The sequence below is a fragment of the Lemur catta genome, chromosome 1, assembly GCF_020740605.2.
Source record: "Lemur catta isolate mLemCat1 chromosome 1, mLemCat1.pri, whole genome shotgun sequence".
NCBI classification, from domain to species: domain Eukaryota; kingdom Metazoa; phylum Chordata; class Mammalia; order Primates; family Lemuridae; genus Lemur; species Lemur catta.
This window is the reverse complement of record NC_059128.1, coordinates 219,207,832-219,227,544: the sequence shown is the minus strand read 5'-3', so window position 1 is coordinate 219,227,544 and position 19,713 is coordinate 219,207,832. Positions and strand designations below refer to the sequence as shown.

General features: G+C 37.1%; 1 protein-coding gene across 1 annotated transcript in view; it reads left to right on the top strand.

Moving 5' to 3' along the window:
* Positions 1-4,188, top strand: part of PAK2 (p21 (RAC1) activated kinase 2) — an 87,864-nt gene extending 83,676 nt beyond the window's left edge. Inside the window, exon 16 of the mRNA XM_045540017.1 lies at positions 272-4,188. Within this exon, the coding sequence (XP_045395973.1) occupies positions 272-358 (87 nt within the window). The 3' untranslated portion in view covers positions 359-4,188. The remainder of the gene's footprint in view (positions 1-271) is intronic.
* Positions 4,189-19,713: the final 15,525 nt, after the last annotated feature.

Below are 19,713 nucleotides of genomic sequence, written 5' to 3'. Positions count from 1 at the left end.
GTATTATCAACTTTCCGACCTATTCGTTGCTGGCATGTGTATATCTATAGGTCATTTAACTGTGGATCTTATGACAGTACAAAAACTAAAACAACTCTTTTTTCAACTATAAAAGTATGTGTTGATTATGTTGGCTTTATACGGTATTGAAAGATGTGTGTTTAATTTATTAAATAAATTGTGTCTTTGGAACTTTATTGAAAGAAATTATTTTGTTTCTGAGTTGATGGAGGACATTTATACATTTATTTTTTTCCCTTCTTTCTGGCAGCATCCCTTCCTGAAACTGGCCAAACCATTATCTAGCTTGACACCACTGATCATGGCAGCTAAAGAAGCAATGAAGAGTAACCGTTAACATCATTGTCGTGGCCTCATATTCTTTTTTCCATTTTCTAAAAGAAGTCCTTTAATATATGAAAATTATTACTCTTTTTGGGGTTTAAAGAAATGGTCTGCATAACATGGAGGAAAAAAAGCAAGCTACTATTCTCTGAGGACAAGGAGAAAATTGCAAAAAGAAAATTATGACTTTCAAACGAACCCCTTCTTTAGGGTCCAAAAGGAATTGTGGACTGAATCACTAGCCTTACGTCTTTCAGCAGACAGCCTATCAGGGCCATTTATCATGCTTGAGATTTGCATTTTATTTTGCTGACTTTGTTGTAATAGATACCATTCATTGTCCCCTTTTGGGATATTTTCAATACTTGAATGGCAGATTCGAGTTTTTCAGAGTATTTGTTTCATCTGCTAGTCTTCTTTTTCTCTCCTTCATTAGCTTTCCTCTTCCTTGACTTGCTCCTTTTGAGTTGCTTTGAGAAGTTTTTCTCATCCTAAATTCAAGACAAGTGTGATAGAAATTATGTAGCTCCTTATATTGGCAAAGGAGCTCGGTATGGTTTAACTTTGTATAGAAGTTAGGAGCAGCTACTGTTACATGTTATATTTTAGTTCAGAACTTGACCTGAAGGAAGGGAAGAAAAAGTATGTGATTTGTACCTTTTTTAACAAATGTGAAAAAGTCAATTTTAGAAATTTCATGGTAGTGAGTTTGGCATTTGTTACATGTATAGAGAGAAGACTAATCTATATTTATAACTAACTAAATCATTGAGATAGAAAAAGAATCCCATTGACTATACATTCTTACAGTTTTATCTTCCTTTCTATTTCTTCTTCAGATTTGGCTTCAGGAACCAAAGTGATTTGTTCTTGTTCCAACTTAGGCTTTATGACTTTGGTTAGTGCCATGACTTTTCCCTTCCCTTCTTCCCCGACCCGGCCCCTTCATTTTGGAAATAAATTTTTGTATATGTTGCAATTTTAGGTTTAGGTTTGTTTTTTGTTTTTTTTTAATTAACCCTCTCTGACTTCACACATCGCCCCACCCCGCCGTGGCAACTAATACAATAACTCTTGAATTTTCTGAATTTAAAAGTTAACTTTTTTTTTCCCATTTAAAGGATAAAAGTATTTGGGGCTAGCAGAGACAAAGTGAGAGACTTAAACCTTGGTGAGCTCTGAAATAACTAGATGAGATTATATTCAAGAAAGAGAAATGTCAGTATTACAGACAAGCAGCTTATGACCAGTTAGCTGTAGAGATATGTCATAAGTTACATTGCTCCCAAACCATTACCAATGTTTTACTATCTATGAGAACTTAAATGACAAAGTACTTCCTGAAGAATTAATGGGTCATTTGAGATGTTGAGTTACTTTAGTTTTTTGGGGTTTTTTTCCTCAAATTTTAAGTAGAGAATATTCATGTAAAAAAAACTGGAGAAAAGAAAGATGAAATGTATTTGTTGAAAGAAATACTTTTTTTTATTTTAAAGATTAAAAAAAGGTCTGTGACCTATAGCATTAATTATTCGAGTACCCTTTTTTTCTCCCCCCCACTTCTCTTTTTTTCTCTACTTCTCTCCTTATTTTTCGGTTGTTTTGCTTTTTGAGTAGGTATTGTTCCTTCTGACATACCTGGAACCACATTAAAGAGAAATATCTGTGGTTTGGTTCTGGCATTTTGTTCCTACCATCCCCTCCCAATTAACTTCACTCCTGCTTGCCATGTTGCAATAGTACAAATCATGAATAAAAATAATTTTGCCATTTTGGAGTACATTGAGGAAACTAGTAGGGTTTTATTTCCTATTATTCCCATTATATCTGTGTTAAGATACAAGTATAAAGAGAGAAGTGGCTGTTTCTTTATTGGTAAGACAGGAAGATTTTCAGAAAAATGACTTAAATAATTAATGAAATTTATATTTAGAGCACTTAATGGTCTCCTTTCAATATAATACTTGATTTCCTTTTTCTCTGGACTATGTTGGCCTTCTACAGCTATTACTAAATTACAGGAACAAGCTGGTTTATTTCGGTGGAAAGCTACAGTGCCTCTTGAGTTCCAAATTTGAACATTCTTTCTAAACAGTTGTCTGGATGGATTGTGATAAAGAAGATGCTACCAATGAAATAGAAAACCAGCTAGATGATAAGACTGGTCATCATGACCACTTGAGAAGGAAGGCACTTTCATCCTAAGTCATAAAGACCATATTCATTGAATATGTGCCAATGCCCCATTTTATGCTTGTGACTCAACAAAGGGCTTTTCAGTCAAAAGAAGCAATTTGGGATTTGTATTTACAACTTCTTTGATGGTTACCTGCACGTCCATTGCTGGCAACGGACTTTGTCGTTAAAACCTGACTCCTAGGTTAAGGGAGCTACACTGTGGTTTATTCTTTCCTTACTTGGATAAACTAACCTGTAATAGAAATATACTTTGGTTAATTCTGAAATGTGTCATTTTTAAACAAAATAATCTTAAAAGCAATACAGATTTGTGATTTATTAGTTAATTTTAAATTAAAATGTCCAGATCTTGTTGAAAGAACAATTATATCTGAATCAAGATTCATTTTTTAAAAATAATTGCCTTTTGTATTCCCTGTTTTTATCCTCATCTTAGGATGAAAATTCCCATTTAAATCTAAAAGTTACCTTAGTAGTCCTCTTGTTATTAGAACAATATTACTATAGTACTTATTTATTATATTTTAGACTGTCTGGTGGTCTTAAAGTTATCTTTTTTTCTTTTTGCTGCTTTTAGGGACAGTTAAAACTGGGAAACCGTGAAAACATTGAGCATTTTATCCTACCTGAATAGTAAACAAGTAGAATGATTATGTATCGTGAGACACCAAGGCTAACACAACTCTGTCTTCATGTGTTGGGTGCCTGGCACGTAGTATGAATTCTCTTCCCTTCAACATATAAATATTAAGCTGCTTAAAATTTATCTAGTAACCACCAATCCTAAATGAGCCTGTGCCTTTAACAAGCAATTTTAAACTACCTATGAGTATTTCTTTATAGGGCTCACTTAATGTTTGTTTATATATACTGTATTCTGGCCAGAATAATTTTAGATCTGATCAGGTAATAGCTATAATTAGAAAAAATAGGTGCTTAAAGAATTTGCATCAGTTTTTAAATCTAAAATTATTAAAATATACTGAGATCCATATCAAGTGAAATGTCAAAATACTATAGATTATAGCTAAAATCGAGATTAATACTCTGGGTTTTTATAGTGGAATTTCATAGTAATATAAAAAGCGAATTATCTCCTCTGCTCCCACAGTAGATAATAATATTTAAGCAGTTACATCAGTTTTTCCATAGTGTGTGTATGTGTGTGTGTAAGAAAAATATACACACAATTTTTTTTCTTCACTCAACAAATTTATTGAACACTCTGGCAAAGATGCTGTGGTAGATGATTGAGTTACAAAGAAGAATCAAGCACTGGCCTGGCCTTGAAAGAACTGAAGTCTTTCTCCACCATTCTAGAATGTTGCCAAGACAAGAGGCACAAAGAAATATATGATAATTCTGTCAAATTATCATTTTATATTAAGAAAAACAATTACATTTGGAATTCAACATCTTTGGTTGGAATGTGTTGGCTTCTTTTTTCTTGTTTTGATAGAGGTGGAATTAAGTGAAAGTAGCTTGTCTTTTCTGTTGTGTCTTCAAATTTTATAAAGCCTTTTATTTTTAATTTAATCCCATTCAAGTATTTAATTGTTATATTGACATTAACTGCTGTATTTGATGACTTTGTTCAATAATTTTGTTCTTTCAGGGCTAGAAATAAACTTTTTTTAATGTTTATTTTTCCCTTTCCTAAACTTCCATTCTTTCTTTTGATCAGAATAGCATAAAAGATCGAGTGTTTAAATGTCTAAACCTTTTAATGGTGTCATGGCACCATTTTGAATGTATCATAAAGGTCCAAATTAGGAAGGTTTCTAGAAATTTGTAGGTAGTAAGCTTGAGCTTTCCCTCTTCTAAATCAGTTTCAGAATAAAGTTCTTATAAATGTTCCTATATCAGACGGAGGGAAACACTTCTGATTTGTTTGAACACCTCCAATAATTCGGCTTGAAATTCTAATGCTTACCTAGCTGGGATAATAAAAATCTAATGAGAATTTCTGTGTTAAATGCACCAAGAAACCTTCAAGAGTACAATACTTTAAGGTATCACTTCATCATACAAATTTAGTTTGGAATATTGGATACCCTAACATGGGAAACAGCTGCAATAATAGTTCACTATAAAAAAGCCTAAAATACACATTTTTTAGCCTGGGTGAGAGGTGTAGGCAATGCTTGCTTTAAATGTATTTGTTATGCTATACAGCTGTTTAGTCCTATTCTAACATTTACCTTTCCTTAATTATAGCAAATGGTAAAAGCATTTACCTAAGAAAAGTTCTAAAATGCCGAGATGACTGATTTGAGGAGCTCTATTTCTAGGGCTTAGTACATGCTTTACTACTTTAATGTTTGTAGTGTTTTTAAAATTCAGGAATTATTTTTTATGGTAAATTATTTAATAGGTTTTATCTTTGGAGGAGGAGGAGTATGACAACGAAGGGGAACATTTTAGGCCTGGTTATTCTAGATTTTTAACAAAGTAACAGACATATTAGGTCATTAAGTATGAAATGTCTGATTTCCTTAAGTTTGACAGTTGATATCTCTGACACTTCAATTTGGACACTTCTTGGGTTTTTTTTTTCCTATTATGAAGGTGCATCCTCAGCACGTTTTGGCTTGTGATTATCTTTCACAATTTTTTTTTCAAGCAATTCTTGTGAAACCATGGATAAGTCAAAAATTATTTTTGAATATGAATTCCATCTTGGAAAGAATGCAGCACAGACAGCTCGAAATATTATTGAAGTGTTTGGGGAGGATGTGGTTAATGAAGGCACAATATGTTGATGGTTTGAAAAGTTCCATTCTGGTGATTTTAATTTTGAAAATGAGCCATGTGGGTGACCTGAGACCAACCAAGGTGAATAATGATGAGCTGAAAGCTGTAGTGGAAGCAAATCCATCTCAACCTACACGTGAATTAACAGTAGGATTTGACATTACTATTCCAACAATATTGGACCATTTGAAACAAATTGGCAAGGTAAAGAAGCTGAACAGATGGGTATTGCAGGAATTAAACGAATGTCAGAAGAGAAATCATCTCAAAGCTTGCCTTTCTTTGCTGTCAGGACATAAAGACAAGCCATTTCTACACCGTATTGTTACATATGATGAGAAATAGATACTTTTTGACAATTGCAAGCATTCAGCACAATGGCTGGATAAAGATGAAATGCCAAGGCACAGTCCAAAACCAAATAGTCATCAAAAAAAGCTAATAGTGTCTATTTGGAGGCGCAGCGCTGGTATCATCCACTACAGCTTCATGAAACCTGGTCAGTCCATTACAGCGATGTATACTGCAACCACTGGGACGAAATCATGAGGATGCCTGTAATTAAGCAGCCAAGATTGGCCAACAGAGATAGGCCAATCCTCTTGCCAGATCACATGTTGCAAAAAACAATGCTTCTCAAACTACAGAGGCTGGATTTGGAAACTCTGTCATCCATTGTATTCACCAGACCTTGCACCAACTGACTACTTCTTCCAGGCTTTGGACCACCTCTTTCAAGGAAAAATATTCAATTCTCAACAAGCTGTGAAAAACACCTTTTGTGTTGTCATCACTACTGGCTCTCCAGGCTTCTTCACTGCTGGCATAAAGAAGCTACCAGTAAGATGGCAAAACTGTGTCCATAGTTTAGGTGCATACTTTGATTAATTGTACTGCTTGTTTGAGATATAATAAACTAAACTTTCCATTCGCAATCAGACATTTCATATTTAATGACATTAAAAATTAAAATAATCTGCCAGGCGTGGTGGCTCACAACTGCAATCCTAACACTCTGGGAAGCCACAGTGGAGGATCGCTTTAGCTCAGGAGTTCAAGACCAGGCTGAACAAGAGTGAGACCCTGTCTCTACAAAAAATAGAAAAATTAACTGGGCGTGGTGGCATGCAACTGTAGTCTCAGCTACTCGAGAGGCTGAAGGAGAAAGATCACTTGAGCCCAGGAGTTTCAAGTTGCAGGGAGCTATGATGCCACTGCACTCTAGCCCGGGTTAGACTCTGTCTTAAAAAGAAAAAGAAAAGTAATCTTAAAGGAGTTGTAATACACAGTGCCAGTCACCATGTTTAACCTTCCTCACTGAGGCACCTACTTTTAACTCTTTGAGCTATTTTTAGCATATGTTTTCACATTTCTAAATTGTATATGTATACAGGTAATTCTCAGTGTTTTTATATTTTTACTTTAGTGACTTTCTGCTGTGGCTGTTGAGAATTTGGGTACTATCTCTTTCTTGCATTTCCTCTCCCCTAGTCTCCCAATCAAAAGGTGGCAGTTTTTTATTAGATTAGTAATCAGTTTTTACCTTATGTGAGAATACTGTTCTCTTCAATCAAGTGGCTTATCATTACATGTCATTTATCGTACAACTCTTTGCTTTTCCTGTTGTTAATTTTCTTGTGTTTTGTTTTCCTCCTTTTGCAGAGAGTTAGCTACGCTCCCCGCAAAAGTTTGGGTTCCTCAGACAGAGGCTGTCGCAAAGGATGAAAAAAATAGTAGGAAACAGAAACAAAAATAATACACAGAGCCAAAGATATAGTTTATAAAGTAAAGATTTATGAAGATAGATGAAGCAGGGTGCCTGGAAGGTTACATCTCTTCCCGTGGAAATGCAACCCAGACTGAAGTTTTATACAGACACTTACAGGGCAGGTACAGGTTCTCGGTTGCCAAGGGCAATGGGATTTACATAATGATAGTAGTTTGGGTTAGGGTCAAAGTCTTCTAAAAGGCTACTACAGATCCTTAAACTAACTCTATCTAGGTGAACAATGAGTTATAAAATCTTAGGGCAAACTTCTAAGTTTTATGATAAGGCTATTTAGCAAAAACAGAGACATCGTGGCTCTGGATATTGTGTATTAGAACATAGATTTCAGAAGGCAAGCATGAGCTGTCTCTTAAGCTATTTGCCGCATGGTTCCATCTGGGCCCAGATCAGGCAGCAGCATATCTATTTGATCAGCTCTCAGCATATCTATTTGATTAGCTCTCATCTCCAGCAGCCTGTCTTTGTTGATCAGCTCTGGCATCCTATGGCTCTTGGCAAGACTTGCTTTGTCTTTCAAAATAGGTGAGAGCCATAGGCCCGGATTGCAGCATCGCCCTGGAAAGCAGCTGCTACTGACCATTGAGACTCTCTCCTGAGGCAAGGCAACTTTTGACATGCGAACTAACACATTTACATTTTCCTTTAGGGCAAAGCCTTGCTTGACTTCTGAAATCATATCTGTCTCTAAAAATATATGGGGCATTTCTATAAATCAATATTTATTAGGCTCAACATCCTTTGAAAGTTTCTACGTTCCTATCATTAAACTTCCAGACTTGCTACAAAGTTGCAAAAATCCTCTGAAGACTATTTGCTATATACAATTAAATGTCTCAGCTTATAAATAACAGTTCCTTTTTCTTTCTTGGAATTTTGTTGGGGCTCCAGTTGGGGTTCTGGTGCTCTCCTGGCTTTCTGCACCTCTGGCATCTGAGACTCAACTTTACCTGTCTATTGGGTTAGATCCTTTGTTTCCTCAACACCCTATCTTCTTGCTTGGTTTATTCCCTTATGTTGGAGAAATACATTCTCTGCTTCCTGAGAAAAGGATACATGAGAGGTAAAAAGTTTAAGAACTTGCATATCTGAAAATGTTTGGGTTTAACTGATAGTATAAGATTTTAGGTTGGAAATTATCTTTGAGAATTTTGAAGTCATTTCTTCATTATCTTATAGCCTGCCATTTCTGATAACATCTTTATATATGACACATTTTTCTGCCTCTCTGGAACTTTTGTTCTGAAAATTTACCATGAAGTGCCTTGGCAATAGTGTGTATATTTTCATTGACTTTGGGCATTTGGCAGGCCCTCTTGGTTATTGACTCATTTGCTTCAGTTCTGGGAAATTGTCTTGTATTTCTTTGAAAATTGCTGCTTGTATTTTATTCTGTTACTTCTCTCTAGAATTCTCGCATTAATCTCCCTTGTTTCTGATCTTTGCCCCTTTCCATCTCTTTGCCTTTTGTTTTTACCTTTCTGGGAGAATTTCCTTTTGCTTCTCTCTGACCTATTTTGATTTTTTTGTTTTGTTTTGTTTTTTATTTTTTGTTTGTTTTGAGACTGAGTCTTGCTCTGTTACCTGGGCTAGAGTGCAGTGGCATCATCACAACTCACTACAGCTTCAAACTCCTGGGCTCATGCGATCCTCCTGCCTCAGCCTCCTGAGTAGCTGGTGTGTGCCACCATGCCTGGCTAGTTTTTTGTTTGTTTTAATAGATAAGGTCTGATAGATAGGCTGATCTCAAACTCCCAGCCTCAACCTCCCGAAGTGTTGGGATTGCAGGCATGAGTCATTGTGCCTGGCCCCTATCCTGATGAAGTTAAGAGAGGATCTGATTTTATTTTATTTTTGAAACAGGGTCTCTGTCACCTAGACTGGAGTGCAGTGGTGCAAGGCTCACTACAGCCTTGAACTCCTAGGCTCAAGCATTCCTCCCACCTTGGTCTCCCACAGTACTAGGCCACTATCCTGTTTTAAATTTCCAAAAGCTCATTCTTGTTTCCTGATCTTCCTTTTATAGCCTTCTGTTCCTATTTCAGTACATTGCCTGAGTCATTAATTATAAGGATCTTGTCTTAGTTCAGGCTGTCATAGCAAAATACCATGGACTGGGTGGTTTAAACAACAGAAACTTATTTATTAATAAGTTCTGGAGGGTGGGAAGTCTACAATCAAAATGCTGGCAAAGTAGGTTCATTCTGAGGCCTTTTGGCTGGTAAGTGGCCACCATCTCACCGTGTGCTCACAGGACCTCTTTGTGGGCAAGCTCTGGTGTCTCTTATAAGGACACTAATCACATCTGAGGGCCCACCCTCATGACCTCATCTAACTCCAGTCACCTCCAAAAGCCCCCATTGGATGGGTGGCCCCATTTCCTAGTGCCATCACTCTGGAGGTTAGGGCTTCAACATACGAATTTGATGGGAACACAAGCATTCAGGCCAGAATAGGTCTCTCTTCCATTTTTTTTTTTTTAATTTCTAGAATGTGTTTTTCTGGATTCTCTCTTAATTTGTTTTTAACTATCTTTTCTGCAAAGAATTTTTACAAAGGTTTGGTACATACTTGCATATTAATGTTGTTTATGTAATAACAGTAGTATAGCACCATGTCAGGTATTGCACTGAACAAATACTCATTTAACACATTGATTTTGCATAATTCTCACCTGATCTCTTGGTGCTATCCAGCAGTCATTCATTTTGCTCCCAGATCTTGTTTCTGTTCCCTTTCTCTTCAATCCATCTCAAGACTCCCAACCCCTTTATCCTACCATCTCAACACACACAGCTTTCTTCCATCCTACTGCCAGAATTTTGTGGCGTTCTACTTTTGCCGTGTCCTTTGGGGCTCAGTGGAGCCGGAAATATGGCCGGGTGCAGTGGCTCACACCTGTAATCCTAGCACTATGGGAGGCCAAGGCAGGAGGATTGCTTGAGCTCAGGAGTTCAAGACCAGCCTGAGCAAGAGCGAGACCTTGTCTCTATTAAAAAAAAAAATCAAATTTTAAAAGAAAAACAATGTAAAAAAAGAAAAAAAAATAACCATCAATATATATACACCCAACATTGGAGCCCTCAAATACATAAAACAAATATTATCAGAGCTAAAGAAAGAGATAGACCCCAATACAACAACCACTAGAGACCTCAACACCCCACTTTCATCCTTTGTCCATTTTTAAATCAAATTATTTGATTTTTTCCTATTGGGTAGTTGGAGCTTCTCATATGTTCTAAGTAATCCCTTGTCAGATGAGCAGTTTGCAAATATTTTTTCCCATTCTGTAGGTTGTCTATTCACTTTAATTGTTTCCTTTGCTCTGCAGAAGATTTTTAGCTTGATGTGATCCCATTTGTCCAATTTTGCTTTGGTTGCCTGTGCTTTACGGCTATTACTCAGGAAATCCTTGCCTAGACCAATGTCCAAAAGTGTTTCCCCAATGTTTTCTTTTAGTAGTTAGGTCTTAGATCTAAATCTTTAATCCATTTTGATTTGATTTTTGTATATGATGTGAGATAAAGGTCTAGTTTCATTCTTCTGCATATGGATATCCAGTTTTCCCAGCACCATTTATTGAAGAGACTGTCCTTTCTCCACTGTGTGTTCTTGGCAACATACAGAATGCGGTTATGTCATCCTAGCTCACTGCAACCCCGAAGTGTTCTGTGGAAATGATGTATCACATTGATTGATTTACATATATTAACCATCCTTGCATTCCTAGGATGAATCCCACTTGATCATGATGAATAATCTTTTTAATGTGTTGTTGAATTCGGTTTGGTAGTATTTTGTTTAGGATTTTTGCATCTATTTTCATTATAAATATTGGTTTTCTTTTTTTGTTGCATCTGTGTCTAGTTTTGGTATCAGAGTGATACAGGCCTCATAGAATGAGTTTGGGAGTATTCTCTCCTCTTCAATTTAAGTAGGTTTGGTATTAGTTGTTCTTTGAATGCTTGGTAGAATTCAGCAGTGAAGCCAATGGGTCCTGGACTTTTCTTTTATGGGAGACTATTATTACTGCTCCTATCTCATTACTTGTTATTGGTTATTCAGGTTTTGGATTTCTTCCTGGTTCAATCTTGGTAGGGTGTATGTGTCTAGGAATTTATCCATTTCTTCTAGGTTTTACAATTTATTGGCATATAGTTGTTCATAGTAACTCTAATGAGCCTCTGGATTTCTACAGTATCAGTTGTAATGTCTGTTTTTTCACCTCTGATTTTATTTATTTTGGCCTTCTTTTTTTCTTAGTCTAGCTAAAGGTATTTTGTTTATCTTGCTTTGTTTTGTTTATCTTTCCAAAAAAACCAACTTTTTGTTTCATTGAGCTTTTGTTTTTTGTTTGTTTGTTTGTTTCAATATCATATATTTCTGCTGTAATCTTCATTGTTTCTTCTACTAATTTTGGGTTTGGTTTGCTCTCGTTTTTCTAGTTCCTTGAGATACATTGTTAAGTTGTTTATTTGTAGCTTTTCTACTTTTTTGATGTAGGCACTTAACTGCTATAAACTTTCCTCTTATTACTGCCTTTACTGTATTCCATAGGTTTTGGTATGTTATATTTTGATTTTTATTTGTTTTGAGAAATTTTTAATTTCCTTCTTAATCTCTTCATTGACCCTACTGGCCATTGAGGAGCATATTGTTTAAGTTCTATGTGTTTCAAATGGTCCTCTTGTTAATTGATTTTTAATTTTATTCCATTGTGGTCAGAGAAAATAGTTGGTATGATTTCAATTTTTTTGAAATTTTTAAGACTTGTTTTGTGGCCTAACATATGGTCTGTCCTTGACAATGATCCATGAGCTGAAGAGAAGAACATGTATTCTGCAGCTGTTAGATGAAACATTCTGTAAATATCTATTAGGGCCATTTGGTCTATAGTGTAGATGAAGTCCAATGTTTGTTGATTTTCTATCTGGATGATCTGTCCAATGCTGAAAGTGGGGTGTTGAGGTCTCCAGTGGTTGTTGTATTGGGGTCTATCTCTTTCTTTAGCTCTGATAATATTTGCTTTATGTATCTGATGGCTCCAATGTTGGGTGTATATATATTTACGGGTTTTTTTTTTCTTTTTTTTAAATTATTTTTCTTTTAAAATTTGATTTTTTTTTTTTAATAGAGACAAGGTCTCTTGCTCAGTCTGGTCTTGAACTCCTGAGCTCAAACATTCCTCCTGCCTTGGCCTCCCATAGTGCTAGGATTACAGGTGTGAGCCACCACGCCCAGCCATATTTACAGTTGTTATATTCTCTTGCTTAATTGACCCCTTTATCATATATAATGAGCTTCTTTGTCTCTTTTTATAGTTTTTGTCTTGAAATCTATTTTATCTATGTGCTGCTTAGCTCTTGCCACAAAAAAGAAAAAAGTAATTTAAGAAACATTTTTTTTTTTAGAAAAAAGAAAAAATTAAAAAAAATTCTGTTTTATCTAATAGAAGTATAGCTACTGCTGCTCTTTTTTGGTTTCCATTTGCATGGAATATCTTTTTCCATCCCTTTATTTTCAGTCTATATGTGTCTTTATAGGTGAAGTGTGTTTCTTTCAGACAACACATAGTTGGCTCCTGTTTTGTTTTTTTTTTAATCCATTCAGCCACTCTGTGTCTTTTGATTGGAAAGTTTAGTCCATTCACATTTAATGTTATTATTGATGGGTACGGACTTACTACCGCCATGTTATTATTTGATTTCTTATTGTTTTTCAGTCTTCCCTTCCTTCCTGTCTTCCTTTGTTAAAAGTGCTTTTCTCTGGTAGTGTGTTTTAGTGTCTTGCTTTTTATTTTTGTGTATCTCTGGTAGGTTTTTTGTTTTGTTTTTGGGAGACAAGCCTCACTCTGTCACCTGGGCTAGAGTACAATGACATCATCATAGCTCATTGCAAGCTCAGACTCCTTGGCTAAAGTGATCCTCTTGCCTTATCCTCTTGAGTAGCTGGGACTATAGGTGCACACCACCATGCCTGGCCTGATGTAGGTTTTTGATTTGAGGTTACCACAAGGCTTGCAAAAAACATTTTATAACCAATTATTTTGAACATATGACAACTCTGCTTACAAACAAACAAGCAATGAGAAATCTAACTGAAATTCTACCCTTTAACTCCATCCCACCCACATTTTTTAACTTTTTGTGTTTCCATCCATATCTTTTTATACTATCTCTTTAAAAGTAGTAGTTACTTTTGACAGGTTTGTCTTTTAGTCTTCCTACTCAAGATATAAGTGGTTTATAGACACTGCAATTATAGCAATAGAGTGTTGTGTATTTGTGTAGTTACTAGTGAGTTGTATACCTTCAGATGATTTCTTATTGCTCATTAATGTTCTTTTCTTTCATATTGAAGAACTCCTTTTAGCATTTCTTGTGGGATAGGTCTGGTGTTGGAAATCCCTCAGCTTTTGTTTGTCCATCATGTTTGAAGGATATTTTTGCAGGATATTATATTAATATTCTAGGGTTAAGGTTTTTTTTTCCTTCAGCACTTTTAATATGTCAGCCACTCTCTCCTGGCCTGTAAGGTTTCCACAGAAAAGTCTGCTACCAGATATATCAAAGCCCCTTTATATGTTATTGTTTTTCATTTTTCTTGCTAACCTTAGGACTTTTTCTTTATATGTGACCTTTGGGGGCTTGATTATTAAATGCCTTCAGGTAGTCTTGTTTGGGTTAAATCTGCTTGGTGTTCTATGACCTTCTTATACTTGCATATTGATATCTTTCTCTAGGTTTGGAAAGTCTCTGTTATTATTTCTTTGAATAAATTTTACCCCAATCTCTATTTCTACCTCCTCTTTAAGGCCAATAACTCTTAGATTTGCTCTTTTGAGGCTATTTTCTAGATCTTGTAGGTGTACTTCATTCTTTTTTCCTCTTCTGACTGTGTATTTTCAAATAGCCTATCTTCAAGCTCACTAATTTTTTATTCTGCTTGATCAGTTCTCCTGTTGACTCTGATGCATTTCTCAGTTTGTAAACTGAATTCTTAAGCCCGAGAATTTCTGCTTTTTTTTTTATTATTATTTCAATCTCTGTTAAATTTCTCTGATCAGCTTCTAAATTCCTTCTCTGTGTTGTCTTGAATTTCACTGAGTTTCTTCAGAACAGCTATTCTGAATTCCTTGTCTGAAAGGTCACATGTCTCCATCATTCCAGGATTGGCCACTGGTACCTTATTTAGTTTGTTTCGTGAGGTCATGATTTCTTGGGTCTTTTTGATGCTTGTGGATGTTTGTCAATGTCTGGGCATTGAGGAGTTAGGTATTTATTTTAATCTTTGCAGTCTAGACTTCTTTGAACCCCTCCTTCTTGAGAAGACTTTCCTGATATTCAAAGGAAGTTGAGTGTTATGACCTAAGTCTTTGGTCACTGCAGCCATATCAGCACTAGGGGTGCCCCAGGCCTAGTAATGCTCAGACTCCTGGTGGTACCAACTTAGTGGACTTCTGTACTCCACCATCTTGCTTCCTGTGGAGCAGGTTAGACTTGAGCTGAACATCAGTAGGATTGGGGTTCAGGTCCAAGCACTTAGACAGTTAAGATATGGCTGAACAAACAGAGGAAGGGAAGTTATTTTAGTCAAAGGTGTCAGCACAGGCTGTTGTGATCATAGCTCACTGCAGCCCAGAACTCCTAGGCTCAGGCAATCCTCCTGCCTCAGCCTCCTAAGTAGCTAGGACTATAAGCGTGCAACATCATGCCCAGCTAACTTTTGAAATTTTTTGTAGGCCAGGCGCGGAGGCTCACGCCTGTAATCCTAGCACTCTGGGAGGCCAAGGCAGGAGGATTGCTGGAGGTGGAGCCCAAGACCAGCCTGAGCAAGAGCAAGACCCCGTCTCTACTAAAAAATAGAAAGAAATTAACCAGACAACTAAAAATATATAGAAAAAGTTAGCTGGTCATGGTGGCGTATGCCTGTAGTCCCAGCTACTTGGGAGGCTGAGGCAGTAGGATTGTTTGAGCCCAGGTGTTTGAGGTTGCTGTGAGCTAGGCTGATGCCACGGCACTCCAGCCCGGGCAACAGAGTGAGACTCTGTCTCAAAAAAAAGAATGTAAAGAAAATTTTTTGTAGAGATGGGGGTCTTGCCATGTTGCCCAGGTTGGTCTCAAACTCCTGGCCTTAAGTGATCCTCCCGCCTCAGCCTTCTAAAGTGCTGAGATTACAGGTGTTAGCTATCACTAACCAGAAACCCTCAACTTCTGTCTAGAATTGTCATTTGGCCCCTATAGCTGCAAGAGAATCTGGGGAAGAATATTTTTAAAAGCTAGGTACATTGCCTCCCCAGAAAAATCAGACTTGTTAGTAAAGAAAGGGGCCTGGAAATGGTATATAGTAGTGGCTACCATAGCTTGCATGTGAAAACTGCTCGATTTCAATTTTTCCTAACTCTTCCCCTAATATTTTTTCAGGGCATTTTTTACGTCTGTTGACTCCTTTGTTACTTCATGGTTGATAGGGATTAATATGCTCACTTTTCTTTCTTTCTTTTTCTAAGGAGAGGAGTGAGGAGAAAGGTTCAATTTCCTTTTTTCTTTTTTTTTTTTTTGAGACAGAGTCTCACTCTGTTGCCCTGGGTAGAGTGCAGGGCCATCATTATAGCTCACAGCAACCTCACACTCCTGGGCTCAGGCCATCCTCTTGCTTCAGCCTCCTGAGTACCTGAGATTACAGGCATGCACCATGACGTCTGGCTAATTTTTTCTATTTTAGTAGAGATGGGGTCTTGCTTTTGCTCAGGCTGGGCTCAACCTCCTGACCTCAAGTGATCCTCCCGCCTTGGCCTCCCAGAATGCTAGGATTACAGGCATGAGTCACCTCACCCGGCCTTATGCTCACTTTTAGATAGGAGGAAAAAAGGCCAGAGAGGTTAAAGATCTTGCTCAATATTACCCAGCTAGGATTTCAGCCTTTCTGCTACCTTTCTGCTTTAGCTCTTCTGAGTTAGCAAAAAACAACTTTTCAAGTTTCTAGGTCTCATTTTGAAGAAATGTAATTGTTTGCATTGTTTATGAAACCATACGTAAAATTTAAATATAGCTGGCAGTATTGTACATTTAGTACTCCATCAGTGGGAGGGGACCACAAGTACCTGCTATAAATTCCTAATTAAGTGATTGATTGATTTAGCTTACTTAACTGAAGCAAGGCAGCCACCCAGAGCAGGAGCAGAAGCGACCCTGACCAAATGGTCCTTCGTTACTGTTCCTGGCCCCTGAGCTTCCTCTAGGGGGCGCCGCCGCCACTGTCATTCTTCTCAAAGACAGAGCCTGCCCGAGGTGAAAAGCCCAATTCTTGTCATTGCCCTGTTATGCTCGGGTTTACCCACCACTCTGGAAGAACTCAGATGTAACAATGTGACTGTTCAGAAACACCGGGCTCTTTTGGTTCTTTTTTTTTTTTTTTGAGACAGAGTGTCGCTCTGTTGCCCGGGCTAGAGTGAGTGCCGTGGCGTCAGCCTAGCTCACAGCAACCTCAAACTCCTGGGCTTAAGCGATCCTACTGCCTCAGCCTCCCCAGTAGCTGGGACTACAGGCATGCGCCACCATGCCCGGCTAATTTTTTGTATATATATTTTTAGTTGGCCAGATAATTTCTTTCTATTTTTAGTACAGATGGGGGTCTCACTCTTGCTCAGGCTGGTCTCGAACTCTTGACCTCGAGCGATCCACCCGCCTCGGCCTCCCAGAGTGCTCTTTTGGTTCTTGAGTCAAACTCGGTATCAGCAAAGCCACATTCTCACAGGGGGAGAAAGCAAGTCTAGGTGTCTCTCCCACTGCCCAGCGCTCCAGACAGCCCATCTCCCTGTAATCATAGTTATTTTTTAAAAAATGTTCAAGTGCATAGGTAATAGAGAAATACATTCTCATGTTTTAAATTTCAGCAATTCAGATAAAAGAAAGGCTCCCCAATCCCAATCCAAGTTCCTATTCCAAAAGGAAACTATTACTACTTTTTTTCCTTTAAGACCTTTCTCTGTGCATTACATCTAGATATTGGCCAGTTATGTAAACCAAGCAGTTCTTGAAGGGTACAATCAAAGAAAATTTATTTTTGTTTCCTTCTGTCCTAACTCATTTTATGGGGCTAGTTCTTCCCCATTCCATGGATGAAATTTAGAGCAAAGGTAGTTTTACCAATGAGCTCTACAAATATTCAAGAAAAAATGATTCCAGTCCTGCATAAATTATTCTAGAATATAGAAAACATTCCCCAAATTCTATTATGAGTATGGCATAACCATTGTACCAAATAATAATTGAAGGAGAAAATTATAGGACAATCTCATTCATAATCATAAATACACAATTATTAAACAGATCGTTAGCACACCAAATCTAGCAATATATAAAAAAGATAGTACATCCTAATCCAGTAGGGTTATGCAAGGTTAGCAAAATTTAAAAATCACTATAATTCACCATACTAGTAGATTATGCAGGCATCTCTATAGATTAAAAAGAGTCTTTAGTAAAATTCAGTATCAACTCATAATTTTAAAATATATATTAGGAGTGAACTTCTTTAATCTGTAAAAGTGTACCTACAAAAACCTGCAGCAAGAAATCATGCTCAGTGGTGAAGCACTGAAGTAATTCCTCTGAGGATCAGAAAAAGACAAAGATGCCCAATATTGCTACTTTGATTTAAATTTGAAATTGGAGAGCCTAGTTAGTGCAGTAAGAAAAAGAAAAGATATAAGAATTGGAAAGGAAGATTAAAAACTGTCATTATTTTCAGATAAGGTTGAGAACACAGGAAACCCAAAAGAATATATGATAAGCTATTAGAATTAATAAAAAAGTTAGCAAGTTTGCTGTATACAAAATCACTGTGCAAGGGTTAGTTTTACTAAACACTGGCAACAAATAGAAAATGTAATCTTAAAAATCTACCATTTCGGCCGGGTGTGGTGGCTCACGCCTGTAATCCTAGCACTCTGGGAGGCCGAGGCAGAAGGATAGTTCGAGGTCAGGAGTTTGAGACCAGCCTGAGGAAGAGCGAGACCGCGTCTCTACTAAAAAATAAAAAGAAATTAGCTGGACAACTAAAAATATATAGAAAAAACTAGCCAGGCATGGTGGCGCATGCCTGTAGTCCCAGCTACTCGGGAGGCTGAGGCAGAAGGATTGCTTGAGCCCAGGAGTTTGAGGTTGCTGTGAGCTAGGCTGATGCCAGGGCACTCTAGTCAGGGTGACAGAGCAGGACTCTGCCTCAAAAAAAAAAAAAAAAAAAAAAAAATCTACCATTTTGCCCTGATCCACCACTGAAGAAAAAAAGTAAAAGAAAAATCTACCACTTGTAATAGATCAAAAATAAAAAGTACCTAGAAATAAGTAACAACAAAGTATAAGACAGTTGTAGAGAAAAGGTGAAGATTGTATTGAAAGATTTTAAGATAGATTGGCAACTGTTTTATGGACAGTTGAAATTGTGCTTGTTGAAAAGAAAATTAAAATGAAATAATTTAATTCAGTTTAACCCAGATTAATGAAACATCGGTTCAAAGTCAGAAATATATAGTCCCCTGAATTTGAGTATTAAGAGGCACTTCCTAGAAGCCATGAAGTAGCATGTATACTAATCTAGCCCCCTCTAGTTTTTGTTAGATAATAGTTTTTTTTGGTAGGTGCCATTCAGTCAACATGGAATGTACCATTCCTTTGGGGGGATCTGGTTTCTACACATTACATCTTCGCTTCTATCCATCCTGCCAGGCAAGAAACTTGATTAAATTCTAGGAGCTTCTTTTCACTTTTAGTTGGCAGGCCTGAGATTTCCTTTTGCTAAAGAGAGATGAAAGAATGGTTGATGACAAAAAAAAAAAATTCCAGGTGTTCTCCTTTGATACATGCTATTGAAATTAGGTCCCAGTACTTTCCATGAGAAAGAGATTTGTTTAGACTAAGAGCTTCTCTTTGTTGCATATATCCCTTGAGGGATTTAGACACTGTCACCACCCCTCTTTTGGTGTAAATTTCACTAATCTGTTAATCTAAACTCTAGTTGAGCCTTCATTAATCTCTCAAAGAATGGATGTTTTGTGTGTGAACCTGGAAGGATAATTTTGGAGTATGAAAGGCTGCCAAGGTAAGGGGGACTTTCGCAGCATTGGTGTAAACTGGAAGAAGCTGGGCAGTATTTTTTAAAGAGATGATAAGAGCCTTGACATGGAAATTTGGTCTGCTTCTCAAGTTTGTTTAGGTAAGACCTTGGTGTCAATAGTATTCATAAATGGGAAAACTTTGGAAGGCTATAAATTTCACTCTATCCTAATTCAGGAATCCTGCTTCTGGGAGGAAGAGAAAAAGAAAAAGGAGTCAAATAGAGATGAAAGAATGTCATAGGCCTGCGTTCCCTTTTTCTGGATAATTTAGTGCAAACTTTAGTATTCCCCATTCAGATGATCTTTAGTATATAACTCCTAAATGTGTTGAGGGTGTGTTGTGAGTCTGCATTAGTGGGTTGGGCATGAAGGTACAAAAGGCAGTTTTGGAGACTAGCCTATTCAGAATTGCAGAGTATGGTGGACCTTTATAATAAAGAGCTTTTGCAGTAGACTCTGGACTTTCGGAGGGACAAGAGGTAGAAAGGGGTAAAGAAAAACATGATTT